Source organism: Urocitellus parryii, chromosome 8 (assembly GCF_045843805.1).
Source record: "Urocitellus parryii isolate mUroPar1 chromosome 8, mUroPar1.hap1, whole genome shotgun sequence".
Classification (NCBI taxonomy): Eukaryota; Metazoa; Chordata; class Mammalia; order Rodentia; family Sciuridae; genus Urocitellus; species Urocitellus parryii.
This window is the reverse complement of record NC_135538.1, coordinates 13,913,158-13,937,273: the sequence shown is the minus strand read 5'-3', so window position 1 is coordinate 13,937,273 and position 24,116 is coordinate 13,913,158. Positions and strand designations below refer to the sequence as shown.

The 24,116-nt window shown below is 36.1% G+C and overlaps 1 protein-coding gene across 1 annotated transcript in view; it reads right to left on the bottom strand.

Moving 5' to 3' along the window:
• Syne1 (spectrin repeat containing nuclear envelope protein 1) overlaps positions 1–24,116 on the bottom strand; it is a 419,401-nt gene that overhangs the window by 273,520 nt on the left and 121,765 nt on the right. The window contains exons 15-25 of the mRNA XM_077802046.1: positions 20,455–20,567; positions 19,725–19,893; positions 14,294–14,390; positions 13,546–13,748; positions 10,984–11,148; positions 10,375–10,527; positions 8,688–8,831; positions 6,123–6,296; positions 3,498–3,656; positions 2,715–2,879; positions 558–692 (exon numbers count right to left, since the gene is read on the bottom strand). Of these exons, the coding sequence (XP_077658172.1) occupies positions 558–692; positions 2,715–2,879; positions 3,498–3,656; positions 6,123–6,296; positions 8,688–8,831; positions 10,375–10,527; positions 10,984–11,148; positions 13,546–13,748; positions 14,294–14,390; positions 19,725–19,893; positions 20,455–20,567 (1,677 nt within the window). The remainder of the gene's footprint in view (positions 1–557; positions 693–2,714; positions 2,880–3,497; positions 3,657–6,122; positions 6,297–8,687; positions 8,832–10,374; positions 10,528–10,983; positions 11,149–13,545; positions 13,749–14,293; positions 14,391–19,724; positions 19,894–20,454; positions 20,568–24,116) is intronic.

Genomic DNA, 24,116 nt, shown 5'->3' with positions numbered 1-24,116 from the left:
TACAATATAGCTATTTATATTAGATGATAAAATCCTTGAGGACAGTTACTGTGTGTGTGTGTATATATATATATACACACACATAGGCATACATATATAATTTAATATTTAATAATTTATATTGTTAATGTAGCAATAGTGTATTATAGTAGCAATACATTATTATTAACACAATAATTTATATAAGTAATACACAGTGATTTTATTACACATACACACACACACACACACACACACAATGATTTCACCAGTAGACCTATCATGATTTATTCAACTGAGAAGAGTTTATTAAATGTCAGTTGAATAAATTAAATGCCCTCATCACACAAGCTGGAAAAAAAAGAGTACTTAAAACATATGACAAAATTGATACTACTGTGAAATAGGCATAGCGAAATTCTACCATAGTTTATCATGTTTTACTCAAGTTCGGTTTTTTTAGAAGGACCAAGGTGGCTTTCCATGAGTTTCTTGATTTCCTCGCCCTGCATCTCTGCACCCTCACACTCTCCCTTCCCACCTGAAGCTGTTCCCAGTGTTCCCAGGTCCTGACTCACCTTCCATTGTTTATGGAGCTTCCTCACAGCCTCCTGCAGCCCCTGCTGCTCCTGCTCAGGGAGGATGTCCGTGAGCTCATCGCAGGCTTTCAGGAAAGCGTTGAGGACTCTCTGATCCAGCTGACTGAAAAACTCCTGGCAGGGAAGAGCCAAAGTGGTCAAGATGCTGGGCAGAGAGACAGCATCTGAGCCAGCTGCTGCCCTCTTCAAAAATTTGGAACATTCCCTACTTTTTTTTTTAATTTTCCAGGAATAAGCTATAAGCATCTATCATTAGAAGTCAGAAGTTTTCATATTTGAAATTTGACTATTATATTTTATACTTTAGTAAAAACAAAATCATTGCAGCCTTCAAATTCAGTAGAATATTCTAAGAAGCCAGTGGAAAAATTCTGAAACCTTGATTCCATAGTGATAGAGTTTTTCTTCCTCTTTGGTAAAGTCAGAGGGCAGGAAAAAAGCCAGGACTAAGTCTCTTAACTCCTCATTTCTTGACCACAGTGCATTCTGGGCCCTGGTGATTCATTATGAGCCATCCCACATTTCCCCACGTGCACCCTTGAACATACACACTATGGATGGGACTGTGTCCTCAAATTCCTGAGTTGAAGCCCTGACCCTAAATATGGTGGCAGTTGGAGATGGGGCCTTTGCAGGGTACTGAGTTTTAGATGAGGACGTGGGGGCAGAAACTTCATAGTAGGACCAATATTTTCATTGTAGAGGACAGCAGAGAGCTTGCCAGCAGGCTCCCACAAGGACATGGAATAGGCAGCCAGAAGTAGGATAAACATGAAGCTGGCCTCACAAGATGGGACAAATTTTGTTATGAGCTACTGGCCTTCAAGTCATCTCTACCATGAATTCGCCTCTCACCTCAAATTGTCTGTTTTATAAAAAACCTGAGTTACAGAAGAATTTCTGAGCTAAATAATGAATTTGTAATTTCGAGAGGCCGAATGAATGATCCTGACTCTTTAATATTCCAGGGGTTTAAGAATGGTCTCAGAAACGGGTGGTTATGATTTGGATGTGAGGTGTCCCCCACATTGTGTGAGACAACGCAGGGACGTTTTGAACAGTCAGAAGATGAATGATTGGGTTGTAAGAGTCTGAACCTAATTAGTGAATTGATCCCCTGGTAGGGATTAACTGAGTGGTAACTGAAGTGGTATGAAGTGGTACGTGTGGTTGAAGGAGGTGGGCATTGAGATATATTTGTATCTGGCAAATGACCTCTTTCTCTCTCTCTCTCTCTCTCTCTCTCTCTCTCTCTTTCTCTCTCTCTCTCTCTCTCTCTCTCTCTCTCTCTCTCTCTCTCTCTCTCTCTCTGTGTGTGTGTGTCCTGATCACCGGATGAGCTGCTTCCCTCTGCCACACTCTTCCACTGTGATGGTCTGCTTCACCTCGAGCCCTGAGGAATGGAGTCTGCTGTCTATGGATTGAGACCTCTGAAACCCTGAGCCCCTAAATAAATTTTTCCTCCTCTAAAATTTTTCTGGTTAGATCTTTTAGTCACAGCAGTAAAAAAAGGTGACTAAAACACAGGTGAATCAATTGCTCTCGAAGTCCTTCTTGCCCCACATTTCTCAGGATAGCATTGAGGACTCTCTGATCCAGTTGACTGAAAAACATTTCTCAGGTCTCATATCTAAAATGCTCCCACCTTCCCAACTCCCCACCCCTCCCCCTCCCACCTTCCCAACTCCCCACCCCTCCCCCTCCCACCTTCCCAACTCCCCACCCCTCCCCCTCCCACCTTCCCAACTCCCCACCCCTCCCCCTCCCACCTTCCCAACTCCCCACCCCTCCCCCTCCCACCTTCCCAACTCCCCACCCCTCCCCCTCCCACCTTCCCAACTCCCCACCCCTCCCCCTCCCACCTTCCCAACTCCCCACCCCTCCCCCTCCCACCTTCCCAACTCCCCACCCCTCCCCCTCCCACCTTCCCAACTCCCCACCCCTCCCCCTCCCACCTTCCCAACTCCCCACCCCTCCCCCTCCCACCTTCCCAACTCCCCACCTCCCCCCCTCCCACCTTCCCAACTCCCCACCCCTCCCCCTCTGCATTAGGTGGCACACTGGCTCTTTGGATATTCTCATCCAAGAGCAGCTGTCCATGCACCGGGGCCAATGCACCACGGAGGGCAGACTCACAGTGTGCTTCGGCAGCAGCTCTTCGGGATCCCCCTTCTCCTCAAGGCCCTCCTGTGCCACCCGCAGCACTTTCTCCAACTCTGCCCGAGACTCCTCGAATTTCTTCATCAAGCGACTGTTGGTTTCCGCATGCTTCTTCCAATCCCCGGTTTTCTTTACCATATTCTTGATGTAAAAGATATAATCATCCCTTGGTATCCCTGAGGGATTGTTTCCAGGACCCCCAAAGATACCAAACCCACAGATGTTCAATTCTTTTACATAAAGTGGTGGAGTACTTACCCAGGCACATTCTCCTACATTTGAGAAATCATTTCTCAATTACTCAAAATAACAATGCAATATAGTAAGTATTTATGCCATATAAATACTTACTATATTGCATTGTTGAGGAAATAATGACAAGAAAAAGAAGGCTGTACATATTCAGTATATTTGCAAGTTTTCACCCAATTATTACCACCTCATGGTAAATCTGCAGATGTGGAATGTACAGCTAGGGAGAACTGACTAATCATAATAGGATGCTGCTTTCTCACTGCTGAAAGCATCATTTGGTCAGGTAGTATTATGTACGTTTTTTCTTCAAAACATACTTGGGAGGAAGATACTTTATTATAAGAATAATTAACTCTTTTTAATATTAATATTAGGGAAAGAAGAGGTAAAATGTTTGCCTTCTAAATACTGGAAGGTGAGGGATTTTGGCAAGAAGTGGAAATTACTTGTCCTTGTTCTGTATTTTTGTGGGATCATGACTCCAGGGCAGGGAGAGCAGATTACCTGAAAAGCAACATGAACATCAGCAATCTGTCTTTGTAGCTTCGTCTGATCAAAATGCTTTAACACATTACTCAAGGTCACAAATTTTTGAACGGTTTGACTGCCTTTCTCAACGAGCCCCAAGGTTTTCTTACAGGCTTCTTGACAAGCTAGCAGCTCCTACAAGGAAGGGAAACCCACAATAATATTATACCCAGGAGAGACTGAAAAATAAAGGAAGAAAAGGAAAACGAAAGGAAGGGAAGGATGGAGGGAGGAATGATTACAAATAACAAGAACAGCTTTAAATAGCTCTGAGGCTTTTGATCAGCAATAAGTAAAACCAAAAGTACAGAGGAACACTTTTTTCCAAAAGAGCTCAATTTTAAGCAATCACTGAAGTCAGTGCTTTTTATACAAGGCATTTAAATGTCACAAAGAGTTTTTTGAGATTTTTATATTTCATGCACATCTTATTAACATTAAGAAAATGACAAAGCATCAAAATTGTTATTCATCCAACTGGTGTATCGAGAGAACAATCATAAACACAATCTACATAATCAGGTTTTAATCAGATTAAATTAATTTAGCATCAATGAATAATCACTTTCCTGAAATAATCAGATGTAGCAGATAATATATTATTTGTATACACTAAATGTATAACATTTGAATTTCTAAGGTTCACATGCTCTCAGCCTTATTAATGAAATAGCAAACTCTAGATCCTAATTTTTTTTAAAAGGCAGCTGACCATTAGGCCTGGGGAAGACTTGCAACTGTCGTACACTGCAGTGGTGACCAACAGCCTTTGCCCTCTGACTACCAGCCTGACACTGTAGCAATTTTGACAGTATAGAGTTGAAATAACCCATCCCAATAAGGTACTCATTTTTGCCTTGAATTGACACAACATGAATTTAAAAACCCTTAACTACTTTGAAAAAATATATCTCAAACTGCTCATGTGGATGCCATTTTTGTTCATCTATATTCACATATTAAGAGCTAGCAACTCTTAATATTTTTGTTTTGTTTTGTTTTGGCAAGGACATATTTTTTTTCCTTTTGAATGCTTTGGAGGTTTAAGGGATAGCTAACCTAAGTTAAAAATATGTCATGAGTATTATTAATACTTATAATTAATAATAAACATTAATTACGCAAAAATTATTTGATGGCAATTTACAGCAATATGTAGGAAATGGCACCATGTCCCCCAGTGAAAGAATCCTTACCATATGAGGAGGTATCACTAAAATGAGGTTTGGTGATATGATGATTATGGCTTCAATACTAATGGCAAAAATAATGCTACTAATAATAGAATACATTTTATTAGGTATCATCACTTTTGTTTAAGGAACAGGACCATTAGTTAAATAAGGCTTCATAATTTTTTGGCATCAGACCTAAGATCTAAGTATCTGGGTGACTTGTTTCAGATACTCTGCTTTTTCTAAGAAGTGAATTTGTCTCCTTCCAGGAATCCATTTCAATTAGTTCAGTGGCAACCTTTCCTACATTAGTTTTATCTTCATCTGAGATGGGCTCATTGATAATAAAGCAACTAAGCCAGTCAATTAACTGAAACACTAAGAAGGCTATGCATACAGACCTGTTCACTAAACATGAGACAAAATATCAAGGATTACACCAAAAACGTTTTCAGAGTTTGTGGTTGTATAAACAGATTGATTCCCAAGGTCAAAGAAAATATATCACAAAATATATAGACACTTAATAGAAATGGAATAAATTATTTATATTGTATATGTGTTTATGTGTTTGTGTGTTTGTGTGTGTGTGTGTGTGTGTGTGTGTGTGTGTGTGTATAATGTATGTATAACTCCAAAGGCTCAAGAGATAGAGAATTTCATGAAATTCTCCATTTTGTCAGTGAGGTAGCAGGTAATGACCAAAGATGATATGCAGGAAGGAGCACTAAATGATCCTCTGCCCATCAAAAAATGTCTATATAAAGATGGAAAAAATTAAATATATATTTTCTACCCTTTAGAAAGTACAAGGGAGAATTTATTTACACTAAACTTTTTGTGAACTTTGTCAAACATCATCCCTAGATTCACTGGTAGAAAGATAATACTATAAAATTAAACACAAAGCAGAGAGGATAACAGAAGGTCTTTCTATCGTGGGTGCTGGTTTGGTTCCAAGAGGCAACAGTAGACTTGGTTCTACTTCAGAGATATACTCCTTGTTTCAGAGAGACAGTGTGAACTTTCATTGTCAAGCTTGGAGTTCAGAAGGCACAGCAGAGGCGTGTGAGGAGCAAATGCTCGTAAATGTCTGCTGAGTAGAGCCAAGTTCAAAGAAGTCAGAGGTAGGCACTCCAACACACTGGTCTTTGTAATTTTGCTCAACTCAGGAAACTTCTTCATTCAGATGATTAGAGCCCCACTCTGAGCCCCACCTGCTCTAAGCCCCTAAAAAATGGGTCAAACCCCTCCACCAGCTGGGTTTTCATCTTTACACAAAATGTGCATTATTGTGTTATTAGTACTGTATTATTCTCAAAAAAATGTTTTCATTCTAACTGCACTCATTTTACTGTAAACAGCACTGCAATTTTATTACATATACTTTAAAATAATTATGTTTCCCCAAAAGGAATTTTCTTACCTGATGTTTTTGTTTAAAAAGAGCACTAGATTGTGCCTCATGCTCAAGAACTGTTATAATTTCATTGATTTTTCCGAGTAAGTCATAGAAGGATGTTATCTGCTTTTCTAATTCCTGCAATGGAACCACCAGCTGCTGAGACTCATACAGAAGTGGGGAGTAGCACTCTTTGACCTTTAAAAATACAAAAACAAAAATCCCATGAAAGGTCATTAAGTCCAACACGGGCAGGGCACTATGCATAGCTCTCAGGAACATTTTATTTAACGACATAGTCATTTGGTGTTTGTGAATTTCTAAACCCATTTCTTATTGATATTTCCTCTGTGTTGTTAAATTTTGGTGTCAGAAATCCATACTGCTGTACTACTAAGAAAAATAAATGACGATGGGGTTTTCTCATGAAAATTCATCCGAGTCCTCCATCTGGAGAGCACTTTTCCATCTAAACAGTGGTTGTCAGGGAAGCAGATGGCATCAGATTCCCTTCATAAACCATGCAACTCATTTTCACTTTGAAATATGACCCAAGATAGTCACAAATTATGACATCACTTCGTGACCTGTGTCTTCCAGCTTTATTTTCAGGAACTCTCCTACTTGAACCCTGAGTTCAGACAAACTTATGCACCTGCTAACTCACGCTTCCCTGATAACCCCTGCACTTTCCTACATCCCACTAATTTAACCAGGAGTATTCCCAGGCCAAGGGATATCTCCCCAGGTGAAACTGGCCCAGCCTTCTTCTGTCACTTGTCTCTAAATTAATTGTTGCTAGTCTGTGCATCTGCATTACTTTCATGATGAAGCCATAAGCTCCTGAATGAAGTTCAAGAGCTCCATAGACTGTCTGCCTGCCTACCTTGATGCTGGATTCCAAGATCTGCAAATTTCCAGGAACTGCTCAACCCTTTTTATTTACCTATAGTTGCCTCCAACTTTCATCATCATTATTATAATAATTATGATTCCAAGCAACTATTAATGCTTTCAGACAGGTATGGAAAAGAAATTAATCAGCATTTATTAGAATATTTTTTTTTGTTTTTCATAAAACTTAAAGATGAGAAGCTAAGTAAAATCAATAATATTTTAAAAATAATCCTCAAAGTAGATGAAAACATTTTGTTATAATCTTAAATGCATAATAGTATAAGCTAAAATATTTTCATGTTTTAGAATATACCTCCTGAAGGATCAAAAGAAAGAAACTCTCTCTACACCAAGACTGCTAAAACTTGCTTGAACTAAATAAACTACAAGAATCAATGAATGTGCATAAAAAGCTGTGTGCTTTATTGATTTTTCCTGGTGCAACAGAAAACCCATCAAGATGCTGCATCTGAACCAGCAATAGGAAAATGTAAAGGCTTAAATGTATCTAAAGGTACAATTTGCTCTCTCAAGTCTTGCCCTAGACCACTCCTGGCTCAGGCTAATAAGTGCAAGCCCAGGAGTCAAATTACCAAAGTGCTGACTTTGATTGATTTTTTTGTTTTGTTTTGTTTTGTTTTCAAACTAGGGATCAAACCCAGGGCCTCATGCATGTCAGGCAAATGCTCTATCGCTGAGCTACACCCCCAGCCTGAAAATGCAACTTGGAATTGCACCTACCCTTTGGCAAATTTTGCTGACAGCCAGTACTCTTATTATCTATTACCATTAAATAATAAAAATTCGAACTTGAATGTTGAAATAAAATGAATTGAAAATCAACTTTCTAACATACATTAGACTGAACAAGTTCTTTTTTCATGTTCCTATTTTCATCCTGTCTTTCTTTCTCTTTTCAGTAATTCTCCACTACTGATTTCACTTAAGTTAGTCTCTTTTTTTCCACTTTCCCTCTTTTACTTAATAGATATGTCTATTTTCTTTTCCTTTGTTTTCTAATTCCTTATCATGTTCCTATTCATTTTAAAATCACTCCTTTCTCTACCTTTAAATCTACAAACAATGTTGTCCTCCTAAAATTAAAATTTAGATAGATTAAAGACCCCAATGAAACTTCCTAAGATTTTAAGGAAAATCCCCCAATTAAGTAGAAAAGGCTTATGGCTACTCTTTGTAGCTATCTAGTGCCTGCACAGAAGTGGCAGAAATGGAAATATGCTAAACCTAAGGTGAGCTCTGTGAATGAGCGGGAGGAATTTTATTGATTTGTGGTTATGTTAGCAGGAAAGAGCATAAGTAAGCTTAGAATGGGGGTACAGCAAATAAATCTCAATAAATTCTCATTAAAATATATGCTCTTCCTCCTTTCCTCTTTTTCCTCCTCCTCTTCTTTCTCTTTGTTTTACCACATGTGACTCTTCTCCAAAAATATCTTTCTAATAAAGTATAGCTATTGCACTTGACAATTAACAATGTTAATTACCAAGAGGTAATACTTGGTATCAGCATCATAGTTTTATTTTAAAAATTCATACCCAAGTTACTAAATCAGAAATCCCAATAAGAAACAAAAGCAGGGTTGCTGACAGGGAGCCAGAGGAGGCAGGAGACAAGCTGAAGGCGGCTGGGGTGCCACTCTACATGCTGTGCATGGAAGTATTACTCTCGCACCTTGGCTAGCTGCTCTTTGAGCCTGGACATGGTTGCAAACATCTCGCTGGCTTCTTCTTGGGGGCTCTCTTTGGCAATGAGATGTGCTGTCTTTGTGATCATCTTGTACTGGGCATCCATTACAGGCACCCTCTGCTCAATATCCTGCATGAATCATTGAAACAGCTCAATTAACACATGACACATTTCCTTTTAATCTCAAGATTCCACAGAAGGCAAAACAAAAATCAATATGCACTTTATGAAATTCTATATGCATAGAAAAGTTTTCGAGATTCTGGTCATTGCTTTTCCTTCATTACTAATATATTGTTATGGGTCAGGCTACATGGGCAATGACCAAACAGACTCCATTTTTTTCCCTGAGACCCCACATCATATAAAAAATCCCTCTCCCATGGAAAGCCCCACCTCTGTACCCATCAACAGTTGCTTACCTAGCATGTTTGGCAACACAAAATGGCAATTCTTATACAATGTAAAAGTGTTCTCTCTTTGGTTCCAATTTTTCTTGGACAATGTACAGAGATTGATTGTCTAGATGTTAGTAACGATTCTTTAACTTTTACACAATTAGGGATGTTTTGGCCCACTCTCTTTGCTGCTTATTATTTTAGATCTCATGACATTTATGGTTTTGAATCATAGCAACAGCCACTTATGCTTTAATATGGTTTTGGACTATAAAATGTGCATTCAAATCCCAGGAAGAGGTCGAAGGTTGTAGACTTGCAGCCTACCCCTTGGCCCACCAGATGGTGGATCTGGACCACCAATTGGTGAATCAAGTTTCCATCTCCTGCTTTAAGATCAACTTGGTGACTTATTGCAATCTTGCTCTAACAATATAGGCAATATTACACAGATAAAAACTTCCCTTTAAAGGTGACCAGTTATCATTAACATAAGGACTAGGTAAAGTAATCTTTATGCTTTTGATGAATATGTTAATGTAATATAGAAATACTATATCATGTAAATGTATATTAACAATGTGGGGAAATTCTGACTTTAAAACTTATTTTTTTTCTTAAAAAATTTAAACATTGTCATTGCAGAAAACTTACAAATTAGAGATACTAAAATAATGAAAGTTTAGGGAACATATATATAGTTTTCTTACACAATAATAGCCAAAGCCACCATCTCATCATCATATTATTAATGTTTCTTTCTGGTGTGTGTGTGTATACCCATTGTTTTATTTTTACAAGAACAAAAATGATGACACTGTGGTTTGCTTTTCTCAATTAACAATATACTATAAAACATTTTCATGCTGTTAAATATTCTTCCACTATTTCACTTTTGAGAGCTATAGGCTGTTCAAAGTACATAAATACCACAATTCATGTAATAAATCCTTTTTTGTTAGATGCATTTATATGGAGGTACCACCTATAGATGTCTCCTGGTTTTGACTAGTGTTTTACAATTTGATTGTAGGAAAAAAATCTCCAAATTGAAAAATTATTTTGAGGTTGCTTCATATGACTAAAACTCTCTCTTTAAAAAATTCAAGTTTTTTTTTTTTTTTTTTTTTAATGAAAGGCATGAATCAGGATGGACCTGTCAAAATGATGTCCAGGAAAAAGAGAGACAGCTTTGATGATGATTTTGCAAATTTGCTGATCTTTATTTTCACAAGAGGATGGAGTTTTCATTTTATGACCCCAAAACCCCTCACCTCTAAGTCTTGAATTAACAACTTGATGTTAAGAAAAGAGACGTCGAAGGGCTCTGAAAACTTCCCATGGGCTTCAGTTGTGAAAACAGAGAGGGCAGTAACACAGTCTGTATATTCTTTCTTCATTCTGTCCATCTCATCTGCTCGAGCATACTGTGAAGAAAGGAGGGGGAGAGCATTTGAAAGCCATTAAGCTGTAACTCAACCTGCACTTTGACATAATCTCTTATGCTCTTGGATTGTTATATGGTAAGAGCCTCTAATTCCTGATTCTTATTTTAGATAGGTTTGAAGTAAGTCCAATTACTTTGAAAGGAGAAAAGGAACCAGCATAGCAATGCAGAAGTATGATTTGAAAGTGAATCATTCCATACAAGTAGGCTCCATATGTTAACATAATCCTTAATCAAACTCTAGACTTCTGTGACATTCCACTATTACAAATGGAAAAGAAGGAATAATCAACTCTATCATATATTGGTTCTAAACACGTCTTTATTCTGTCTTAATAAGCTCATGCTATAAAAGTAAAATTGCCTCTAAACAGATTGTTTATCACCACATTTACAACACAGACACGTTTGAAGTGAGTACAGATTTGAAACGTACTTGCTTGACTTCCATAAACAACTCCCTCCACCTCCCATTGAGCAGTAGTAATTGCTGCTTCAGGTCACGGGAAACCATTTCATCACAAGTTTCAATTAGAAAATTGCCGGCATCATTCATGGCGGTGTGCTGCTGAATCCAATGAGGCAAATTTCGAAAAAAATCCTAAACAACAAAGAATATATTGTAAGACATAAATCAAATATTAGTAACAGATATAAAAGTGACCAGACTATGAAATATCTGCATTCTAAAGTGTGTGTAAATTTTAAGTCTTAAATCTCTTTCAAAATACAATTTTTTTTTAAAGAGCAAGAGTGAGAGAGAGAGAGAGAAAGAGAGAGAGAGAGAGAGAGAGAGAGAGAGAGAGAGAGAGAAATTTTCTAATATTTATTTTTTAGATTTCGGCAGACACAACATCTTTGTATGTGGTGCTGAGGATCAAACCCGGGCTGCATGCATGCCAGGCAAGCGCACTACTGCTTGAGCCACATCCCCAGCCCCTCAAAATACAAATTTTAAATAAAATTTCAAAATATGAACTAGAAGCATCAAGTCTCTTTTATTGATTTTTAAATTGTCTTTGGAGATAGGGTCTTGCTATGTTACTCTGGCTGGCCCTGAACTCCTGGACTCAAGATATCCTCCTGCTTCAGCCTCCCCATTAGCTGGGACTATGGGTACATGCCACTTTTCCCTGCCCTTAGTATCTTTTATAGGAATAGTTATGCTCTCTCTTTTGCTGAAAAAGAAACAGAATATGGTGATTCTTTTTCATTTCCATTTTGCAGTTGAATAAACAATGAATGAATTTATGTAAGCATCAGAGGTTTATTATGCATAGCATTCAAACAAGGAAACACTAGTGCCAGGGAATGTAAGAAGCATAATATATAACAGGGAAATAAACAGCTTTCTTAAATTTTTTAAATATATTTTTGAATTGTTACTTTTGTTTAAAAATCTGTGTGTGTGTGTTTGTGTGTGTGTGTATACACACACACACACACACATATATATAATATTAAGATAATTAACAATTATGGGGATAAACATCAATTGAAACATTTCTAAATTAAATATTTGCATCAAGAACATTTAATACAATAACATCCTTTGAAGCTGATTTATTGCCAAATTTGCAGCTTTAAGCAAATAAGAATGTTTCAAACTCATTTCAAATTAAATGCATGTGTTCACATATGCACACACACATACATCACAGTAAAAACCAAGGAAAATTCAAACTTCATTTCATAAGCCATGTGTGGGAGGATTTTTCTACATAAATAGATGAGAACATTTCTGTTTCTGGTGGTTACATTCTTTGGATCAAATTAACACATATGACATCTACCAGGGCACTGCTGGTCTGATCAGAAAAGTTAAAATCTGTGTGGGTACTTAGTTATGTCTTGTGCAGATATAAAAAAAAATGTTTAATTCATATGAATAAAAATGGTAAAACACTTAAAAACAATAGATTTACTTGTGCAAACAATAACAGATGATCCAATCTTGGGTGGCAAGCACTAATTTATTCTTTTTTTTTTTCTTTTTGAGATAGGATCTTATCACATTGCTCAGGCTGGCCTTGATCTCCTGGTTCTCCTGCCTCAGCATCCTAAATACCTGAGATTTTTAGGCACGTGCCACTGCAACTGGTAGCAGTAATTAATCTTAATGTATGTATCATATGTAAGACCAACATTTTAATCTTTTACATATACATTGATTTTTCATTGAAAATATCAGGTTTCCATTTTAAGACCTATATACATAACTCAGTCCATTGATATTTATATATAAATGACATTCAAATGAAATAGTAACCCCCCATGTGCACACACATATACACTTGTAACCAGTGAAAAAAGAAATCACTTCTATATAGATTAAGGGTTGATGAAGTCCAGAACTGAATCTCTAAAGAGTTAAAAATGTGGTGGTCCAGCTGCTTGATGGTGTATGCTACCTCACAGATTCAGTTCTATATTATTCAGTGTTGTTTTCAACCTCTGTTAAATTAGAAAATCCACCAAGGGTGGTGTCTAAGATATTCCCCTCCACATACAGAGCTTGCTGAGCACAGGGCTATTGGCACTCAGGGGATCCTGCTGGACACCGTCCCCATCCATTTATTGGTCATCTGAATATAAAAATCATACATTAAACTGACCAGGTTGGGGAATGTTTTAACTGAACTGTAATTAACCAGTATTTATTGGTCTACAATAATTTACTAACCTTAAAGTGAAACTTTTAGGGCAAAGTGAGAATTCTTGAACACTCCTTAGTGAACTATGCTACAAAAACTCTCTCTCATAGCCTGGCAGAGCAGAGCACATGTGAAATCCCAGCAACTCCTGAGCTGATATAGGAGGATCACAAGTTCAAGGTCATCCTAGGCAACTTAGTGAAATCCTTATCTTCAAATAAAAAGGGCTGGGGAATCTAGCTTAGAGGTAGAGCGCTCCTGGGTTCAATTCCCAGTACCATACATAGAAAGAAGCCTTTTACTTCTAAATTCCTGTCTTTTCCTTTTATATGAGACAGTCTCACCTTTTTGGCAGTTTCTGATTGACTTAGCATTTTTTCAGCATCCTCTAGCCAGGCTTGAAGACTAGCCACTGTGTTGCCATAGCGATCCCAGTTAGAGATCACTTCCTCCAGCATGCTCCTCACACTCCGTACTTCAACTGAGAGATTCCTCCACTGAGCTGTGGTTTCATTCATGAATTTCATCACATTCTCAGCTTCTTCCACTGCAAAGATAAAACCAGTTACAATTTTTATTTTGTATTTAAAATCCTCCATGCCTTTTTCCCCCTGTGGTCTTATATACTGGTGTGCATGCAATAGTATTAATTACCAATGCTAGAGTTCATTTCCAACAATTATGACATATTTACAAATTAAAAACAAATACATTTTACAAATTGTATCTTCACACTAACATAACCTCTCATTTCCCTGATTGTGATATTCAAATTATTCCATTTTTTTTTTGCTTTTAATCCTTAGAATTTAAAATAGGATGAAAATTGTGACTTAGAAAAAAATGATGCTTATTTTGCTTTCTTAGAAGATGACTACATACGCAACACACACACAACACATGAGTATAATTGCATGGGTTAAACACTGCACAAAGTCAAGAGAACTGAATCTAATAATGTCCTCTCCAAGGCCAATGGCATGGTCACACAAAGATTTTGCAGAGAAGAAAACTGAACCGATCACATTGAAACCTGTGGATTGTAAACACTAATGTAGTCATCACTGCAGCAAATTCTGCAGTGTGTTTTACCTGAACCATCTGCTTTGACGTACATCTCAGCTGTCTGTTTCAGGATCTGGTATGTCACTTCATATTGTTCAAAGAACTTGCTATTTTCTATGAAAGACTAGAAAAGAAGGAATGGTTGGTTAGGAGAGAGGAAACATGGGGTTAGTGTAGAAATGGCAGAGTCAGTTTTCTTCAGTATAGATATGTGCATATTTTATCCAAATTTGCCAACCTCACTCTTCTTGAAAATATGAAATTAATTCTACTGTTTCAAATAACATAAGGTAATTCTGAGCATATAAAATGATTCTATACTCTTTCTAACTCAGCACTAGATTGAGAAAATAAGCTATTTTTTACCACCCAAGGATTTGTTCTTTGATAAGACAGAAGTTTCTCCAGAGAACCTGGGCCTAACATTAGAAAGAACTAAATTTGGAGGAACATGTCAGTGTCCCACTGTGTTGAAGCTGTGTGAGTCTGTTGTTCTTTGAACATTAGTCCTGGTGAATGACTGATGGAGGAACTTCAGATTATAAATCCATGACAGGGTATACTTAAAATAAAAACTGGAAAAATTTAAATGATCAAATATATCATCTGTGTTTTTGATGGCCTCATATTTCAATTACCTAGTATAAAATTTACAAGACATGTGGTATCTATATCTGTATGTAATTTACATATGCAATAGTCAGTGTTGGCAAAGAGATAAAATAAAACCAAGAACATGCAAAAAGAATTCTCAGGTTAAAATTACTATTTTTTTGTGTTTTTTAAATTTGTTTTAATTAGTTACACATGACAATACAATGCTCTTGACATATAATACATTTGAATCAGATGGGATATAATTTCATTTTTCTGAGTGTACAGGTTGCAGTCACGTATACACCCCTACTATTTGTTAATGTTATAAAATAACTCATGTACATTGGTCATGCCATCATGTATATACCCCTACTATTGTTAATGTTATAAAATAACTCCTGTCTCAAAGATGGTTCTTACTCCTATAAACTAGAAAATTAATGATATTATAGTTAACATATCACCAAAGTATCTTGAATTTCTTCTAATAGTATAATGAATTCCCATGATTTTAATTCTTTAAAATTCTTGATAGGTGTCACTATCATAAAATTCAAAAATTATCCTTCACAAACTTGCTGAAGTCCTGTGTAGTTTGCTGATGTATGCTTCCTATGGAGATGCAAAAGACTGGTATGTAGATACAAAACTCAATGTACAACAATTGCATAGACATCCCTAGATTTTTACCAATGTTTTCCATGTTTCAAGATAAAATTTAAATATATACATAATACAAATATAGTTTAAAAGTATAAAATACATATATAATTTTAAAACATATATAATACACTATAGATCATTTTATAGTTACCAAGCCTTTTCTTGTAAATAAACTATTCTTCAGGAATAAAGTGAATAGAAAAAGCTGTGAATTACATGGAATGAGAAGTTCCATGATCAATATTTTATTTAATAACTTTAATAGGCTTTACAATTTTTCTTTGAGAATTGCATAAGACAATAGTATCTAGTTAATTCCTTATTTAGCCTTATTATCTATTTCTAATTCCCAGTTGAGAAAAGAGTAATTCACTGGAATTTAAATTGTGAATAATTTGGTCAAACAAGCAAGCCATGATTTTATCAAAAATAAACAAGTCATGATTTGATCAAAACTGGAAAACCACATCTAATGTTCAAGACACTGTTAAAGGAATTTAAGAAATAACTATATTTAACAAAGTTTAAGAAAATAGTCTCTGCAAATTTTAAAAATAGTCACTGCAAGTTTCAAAAAGCTATTGGGAAAACAATTGTTCTAAGTGTCAAAAAAGGAAAAATAGTGCCTGTAGTGGTAGGAAGACTTAAATACCTAAATAGTCTAGAACAGTTTACAAATTAACTAAAACCCAATAAAAGAAAAACCTTATTTCTGGATTCATTTTTGGTCCAAGGGGAGTGTTTAAAGAATGCTAGAAATGTAGAAATTTATTAAAGTATTTTTGAGATCTCTTACTAAGAAAACTAGGTAATTAACTTTTAAAAGAAGATAAACTTGTTATTTTAATTTTTATTGATTTATGTAATTTGGTTCCTTCTGAATATGGAGCATATGAATTATCTTGTCTATTAAAACCACTTTAGAAAGAGAACTAGTAAATTGCCTTTTTACTGAAAGCTGTCTGGACATATCTATTATAAAAAATGTACAAGTAAATATGAAGATGAATATTTTAAATACTAAGAAAAGGATTAGCTTACTTCTTTCAAAATTAGGCTGGAACTTGGATGTAAAATTTAACAAGCAAGCTATGTTAATCAGGGAACTTTTAAAGTTAAAGGTACTTGAAGAAAAATAAGCTATGTCTTATGACATTAAATTGAAAATATTAGTGAAGTTTGATCCAACATAGTCTCACAAGATGAGTGTAGATATAATAAATAAAAAGTTCATTGATTTCATTCCATGGAAGGTAAGCCAGATAATTTAAGATTTTTAAAATAAATTTTGAGAAGTGGTTTCATCAGGATTCAAAATTTATATTAATAAATTAGTTACAAATAATAAAACAAATATTCACATTACTGATATTGTACCTACACATACCACAATTCCAAGAGCTCTTTCTTTCTGTTACATGAAACATTACGATGTTATCTTATTTTTCCATGTTAGAGTTGAAGCATGTTTAGTGAACATGGTCATTGCCAACAATTCTGACAGCAAGGACCAAATTAAGTACCTTCAGATTACCTCACAGTATGTAATCACTTATCAATAGCATATGGCCAAGCTTATCTACCATGAGCATCTGTGAAGCATTTTCCAAGAATTTCTAAGCACTAAGTAGCCACATACCAGAGCTATGGAAGCCCATCTCTAATGCTCTTAAAAAGTATAATCTTTCTGTTTTTTAAATGATTAAGAATGAGAATTTAGACTAAGGAAAAGATAATTAGGGACTCTTCACGGCCTAAATATTATTATGACAGACACGTAGCAGCATGAGGCTCATTACGATATCTTATTTTAAGGAGCCAAAAAAGGATAGCATTTAAGCAACTGCCTTCATGATTTTATTGAAAAGTCCTCATGATTTTTGGAATGGTCTGTGCTAAACTGAATGATTTTCCCCTAAAACTCCAGAAAGGTTGAAAGGTCTATGGGGTGTGACATGTAAAATAGTATGCTTCAGTCTTTATTCCTCTCTAACTCCTGTTGTTCTATTATCATTATCATTGTTATTTCTATTACAAACTTACTAACCTTCTTAAACTTCTAAAAGTTGGCTTTCACAAAGTCACAGGTATTAAATAGACCAGGATTCAAACACATCTCTCTGTGATTGATGGCACAATGTCAATAACCCCTGAGCTCTGAGCCCATATCTAGCTGCCTAGCACACACTTAACAGCCCTGCTAAGGCTATAGTTTGCAAGTGCGGAACACTATCAAATCTGGACCAATACGAAACAGAATCAATGTCTAAGTGAACAACACTCTTCAGTTCACTAACATGCAACATGTATCAATGATTTGGTCTTTTCATTAGTTTTTTTCTCATGGATTATTTAGAGAGTAATATTCAGTACCCTTGCAAAGGGGAAAGATCTGGATTTAAATTTCAACTCCACATCTTACCAACTCTGCTTCCTGAAGCCTGTGTCTTGGCCTTTGAAGGCCCCAGTCCTTCTACCCTGTTTGCTGAGTACAAATCTATGTGGAAACACCTAGCCCAAAAGACTACCAAGGGGACAAAAAAATGAAACACTCAATATCCAGTTATTAAAACTGTTAAGCAAAATAAAAAGATCTTAAAACCCTTTATGAAAAGAAACATGAGCAATAAGTAGGTATTTTTCACAAGGGAATGAAAATATTAGGGAATATTCATTAAAACATGCTGTGGATATAGGGTAATTATCAACTTCATAAATAATTGTGAACATTACAAAGCAGTGTGCCATTAGAAGCTTAGTGAACTCTTTAACTTTATGGAGTAGGCAAGAAGTACTGACTTTTGATCATTAATAACAATTCTCTATTTATATATCTTTTGAGAAGTTCAAAGAGAATTATTAATATCATTGTATTGGAACATTAACCTGGTGAAATATTCCCATTAGATATTTAAATATGATTGGCTGTTCTAAAATAACTAGAACAAAGAATGAATCCTGTATAATTAACTACTGGGCTCAGAGTGCATCATTTGGTATGATTAAACCTGAAAATATAAATGCATATCTATATTTAATATTTAAGACACTAACAATTTCTTAAATTAAAAAAATTAAAATTTTCATTAATTTCTGAAATAACTACAAATAAATAAAGAAACCTATAACAGGCTTCCCTTTTTGGGGGGGACAAATGTTTCCTAGACCATTTTAGTCTGGAGAAAAAATTTTACTGTAAACCAGTTAAATCTTTTTGTTTCAATACATATTGTTCACACATCACTTAGAAAGTAAAATTATTATGTTGCAAAATAAATTATGGTTTTAAGATGCTTCTGTAAAGATACAATTTCCAAAAGTACTCAAGCACAAGGATTATTAATTCACTGTGACAGATTAGGTTACAGTGGGCTTATGTTTTAAACGTTGATCAATTTATCATTTGTAATGTTGTGTTTAAATATAAATGGAAGAGCAGAGGACTGAGATACCCTATTAATATGAATTATATTAGCAAACTGGGGCTGCAAATAAACTGGGGGGGCATGTTTAATGGACTAAGAGGAAATATTTAAATATAATGCACTAACTTCATGCAAATGGAACTGTTGGTTATAGAACAATCTGATTCTTACATTAACAAAAGCCTACAATTTCAAGTAGATATAGGATTACCTCTACTAAGAGCCCCAAATATGAGAAAATCTTCAAAAATTAAGTTGGTAGAGATTCATACACAAAATTTTACACTGCCTGTGTGCACACAGGAGCAAGAAGCTCAAGGAATGACCATGAAAGAGACACATGGGCCCCCACCTAAAAATAAATAGTTCCCAAGTGGACAACTGAAAATTGTTCCCAAACTACTGTCAACTGGATTTTAGAAGACATGAAGATTTATGTACTGCAATTCAGTTTCAAAGGAGCAATGGGTTCCAATCTAAGGACTGGGTATGCAATTCAAAAATGTTTTTAAGAAGTAAAGGCCAGTCACAATGGTTTAATATAGTTAAAGCAGCAAACCTACCTACAGTTTTAAAGAACAGATTTCAAAGAATATAAATTTATATTTTATATGATTTTGAAAAGCCCATAACCTTAGATCTAATCCATTTAACACACTGACACTTTATGTTTTAAATTCAAGATTACAACAATAATGTCAATTAAACTAGCAAGTGTTAAATGCTAACTCTATGAGTCCCCTGGTTTCTCTGTTAAAGCAGCAGGGACTTACGATGTAGTTTTGTAGAAGCAGCTCCACTGACTCTCGTCTCCCGTACTTGATGATCCAAGACTTTAGCTTTGACTCTGCAAGAACCAGCAGTGAGAGCAGACGGTACTTTAATTCTAGAAATTCCATTTTCATTAAGTGCAGCTCTGATGTGGAGGAAACAAAGTGAAACCTAGAAATAAAACAGGGAGATTTCACGGAATGTAACTAATAGTAACAGAACGATGCTTACTTAACCTGTTACATGGCAGCCTTAAATATCAGACAGCCACAAGGTCCTCCAAACTCTAGCTGATCACTGCTGTCTGGGGATTGGGTTCCTTTTCTAGCTCTGGGTTTAAAGGCAAAATATTATTGATTGAAGTCTTTGAGTTAGTTCTCTCCCCTGCCAACACATCTCTCATCTGTTTCTTTTATAAGCTGTTTTTGCAATATTACATAATGTTCCTTACAGTACTGAGTAAAAAATACAGGCTCTGAAGAAACCATGCCTGTGATTTTCAGGCTGTGGGTACATCCAAGCTGAGTCTTTTCAGTTAATAATATATTAGAATGTTGGCATTCTTAGCATATGTTATAGGAGCCTACTTTTCATTTACCAAATGCAAGCATCTATGCTTTTAAAAAACAAACAAAAAAAATGATTGATTAAAAAGAAAAGAAATGTAAAAAAAAAATCATCTACCTAGCATTCTAAAAGAAGATTTCATTTAAAACCAGATAATTCTCTTACCTCTCGGCCATGTCCTCTAATTGATCAGGTGGCACTGGGATCCCGTTGACAGACCTGGTCCGATAGATTTCATGGAATGCTCTTTTGTGGGCATCTGTGTTTTGAAGCAGATCCTAAGATACAGTTTTAAAAAAATAAAAAATGAGGAAACATGTTCACAGGAGGCTGGGAAGCATAATTTTCAGCCTGCACAGATGACTCAATGTATTCAACAATTTGATCTTGCTGCCACATTCATAAGCAGCCTGGTGCCTACCCCAGGCTTTTACCTTGAGCAGGAGCCTGGGGCTTGTGCATAAGACACCGTGCTAGAGCTGTGTCTAATAATTATGGCATCTTTTAAACACACATGACACTTATACAGCAATGCATTCAGACATTTTAAAGGTACATGATCCAAAGGGAAATTTAATTATTGCTATAAACAACAATTTCAGTATTTTTCTCCTTCCTGAAATTTTGGATTCACTGGTTTTTAAAAAGCATAAAAGTGAGCACCACATATTTAACTCTTTAATGGTAAGAAGTAACAGGCTTTCTTTTTTTTAAATATTTTTTAGTGGTAGTTGGACACAATACCTTTATTTTATTTATTTTTATGTGGCGCTGAGGATCGAACCCAGTGCCTTGCACATGCTAGGCGAGCTCTCTACTGCTGAGCCATAGCCCCAGCCCCCTAGAATTAATAGGCTTTCTACTGTTATTTTACTTTGAATGTGTGCAGGCTATTTTAAGTAATATTTGCTTGCCATCTCATGTAAACTGATAAGATTACAATATATTTTGAAAACATCCTTTTGGTTAGAAATTTTTCAAGTGCAGGGGATATCTTATATCATTTATTTAGGTTGGTTTGATCCTTCTTGGTTTGTTTGTGGCATTTTTTTTACCATCCACAACTTATTTATAAAGAGAATATTTGTTTTTCCAGAACCCCTAGCCAATCTGTCATGCATACTCAAGGAGAGAGTGAGGTGAAAAGAGATTTATGCCATATTTTCTATAGTTTTAGTTAGTTTCCCATCAGCAGAATAAAAACTCTATAGTGTGTCACCCATTGAAAATTAAGACACATAGCCCACCAAAAAGACAAACTAAAATTAATATTATTTCTCTCAAAGTAAGATTTTGTGGATCCAATGGAGAAAAAAGACACAAATATATCCCAAACCAAAAAAATAGTTGAGAGAAGAAATAAGCATTGTCTTTATATTGTAAATTAAAATGTTAAGGCCTTTGTGTATTTGTCCACTTAAGTGACATCTTGACATTATCAAAAACCTCAGGGCCAACCTTTGATAAACTTTGCTATGATCACATTTGACTTAAGCCTATAGATCACTGTAGATAGACTCATGAGTCTTGGTGCCAGACAGAGGATCCCGTGAGCAGCCAAGACCTGACCCCAAGAGGACAGGGGCCAGAGGGCTACTCTCAGAGCAGCCCTGAGGTTAAGTAGTTCGTCACTGCTCCTTTATCACACACTGACACATTTCTGTGGTTTATGATCTTGGCTAATTTCCTCAAGCGACTGCAGGGCAAACTTGGAACTGTCACCGCAGCTAGCTCTGATTTGCTACACCTGACAATTTTTAATAGCGTGTACATTGAAAAAAGTCTTTACAAGATATCAAAACAAACAAAAACATCTTCACGCATAGGATAAATGAACATCTACGGCTGGCATAATGTTACAACTTCCTTTGAAAGGCTCTTTCACTCTAAAACAACTCTAGATGTTGAATGAACCTTGTGATTTTAATTCATCTTACTCAATTCATAGGAAGCAAGCAAGCAAGCAAGCAAAAAAAGAGTCTCCCATTCTTAGTAAATCATGACACCAAATGATCACACAGCTGTGGGCAAAATAAAAGTGAAAAATGAGATTGTCTTGGGAAAGTAGCTAGACACTGCTTCATGATATTGGGTCTTGGAAAATAAACAGGGTGAGATGTTGAAACTGGATTTCCTCCATGTAACCAGAGCTCTTGACCAGTGTGAATGTGCTGGTCTGGCTACCAGGAAATACAATAAGGAGAGAAGCAATGATCACAATCCACAGGAAAAAAAGGCACCATGGGTGAGAGCCAGCAGAAATAGAAAATTAATAGCACTAGAGAAATGCCAGTCATTTAATACTGGACAACACAGTATGTAGTCAGATGGAAAATGATCTGGCTAAAGTTTTATTCATTCTTATACTATTTAAGAGGATGTTAAGAGATTAACTTTCAGTTTTGTCAAATATATATGGCCAAATTTTAAGGAAACATGTACTATGCAATTAAAACAAATAACTTTGAAGCCACTAGATAGAAAACCATAGAATAAATAAGAAAACCAGTTAGCCAACAAACAAGACCTCCACCATAAACTTTTAAATAACATGAATGTAGAAAAAGAAGGAGGAGTTAGAGGAGGGTAGAAGAGGAAAAGAGGAAGAAAACAACCAGGGTAAATAGTAAGTAGAGTGAGATGATAAAAACAAATTCAAGTTCAATGTATCAATACTCAAGAATAAATATGAATGTGGTATAAACTTATTAGTTAAAAGGTAGAAATTGATCCGGGTGCTATGGTGCATGCCTGTAATCCCAGCAGCTCAGGAGGTAAGTAGGAGGATTGCAAGTTCAAAGCCAGCTTTGGCAAAAGTGAGGTGCTAAGCAACTCAGTAAGACCCTGTCTCTAAATAAAATACAAACAGGGCTTGGAATGTGGCTCAGTGGTTGAATGCCCCAGAGTTCAATCCCTGGTATCAATCCCCCTCCAAAAAAAAAAAAAAAAAAAAAAGGTAGAAATTGACAGATTGAAGAAAGAAACAAAATAGATTCATTTGCCTTTTACAAAGAGAGACACATAACCATGAAGATCATGGATAGGTTGAAATTAATAGGATGGAAAATTACATGTCAGATAAAAAGTAGCTGAAAGAAAACTGGTATAAATGTATTGACATCAGCCAAAATAGATTTCGAACCAGAAATCATTAAGAGGAGTTAATTGCTTAATGATGTAGCTTGCAACTTACTGGAAGATACGTATTAATCCTGAACTTAAATTACCTAGTAAGTCTCAAAACAGATAAAGCAAAAGCTAATAGAAGGACAGGGAGAGGACAGATCCACCCACTGCGGGAACTCCGCTGCTGGGTCATCTCCACCGTTTGATCTTAGTATGGTGGCTCAGTCTTTGATTCTTTTCCTCTTCCTGTCTACACTTCTGTATTTCATTTCCAGTCCCATATCTTTAAATAAACCTCTATGTGTCAAGGACTGCATTTTTACTTCCAGTCTGTGCCTCTTTCCAGAGGTCTTATCTGGTATCCCCGGCTGCCTAATCCACAGGTCAAGTTGCAGGAGAAGAGACCTCATCTTGCCCCACAGTGGACATGTAATCTTGCCTCCTAAACCTGCTTCAGTGTTTCCCCATCTCAATTGATGGAAACTCCATTTTTTTTCAGTTGCTCAGTTTAAAAAATCATAGGTTTATTTATGACTCCTCTTCCTTCACAGTCCATATTTGATGCTCAAAATATATTCTGAATCTCAGCACTTCTCACCAGCTCTACAGCTACCAGTTTGGTTCAAAACACTCAACTTGCATTATTGAAACTGTGTCCTGGCTTCTGTCCTCCATCTATTCTATTCTGTTCTCACACAGCA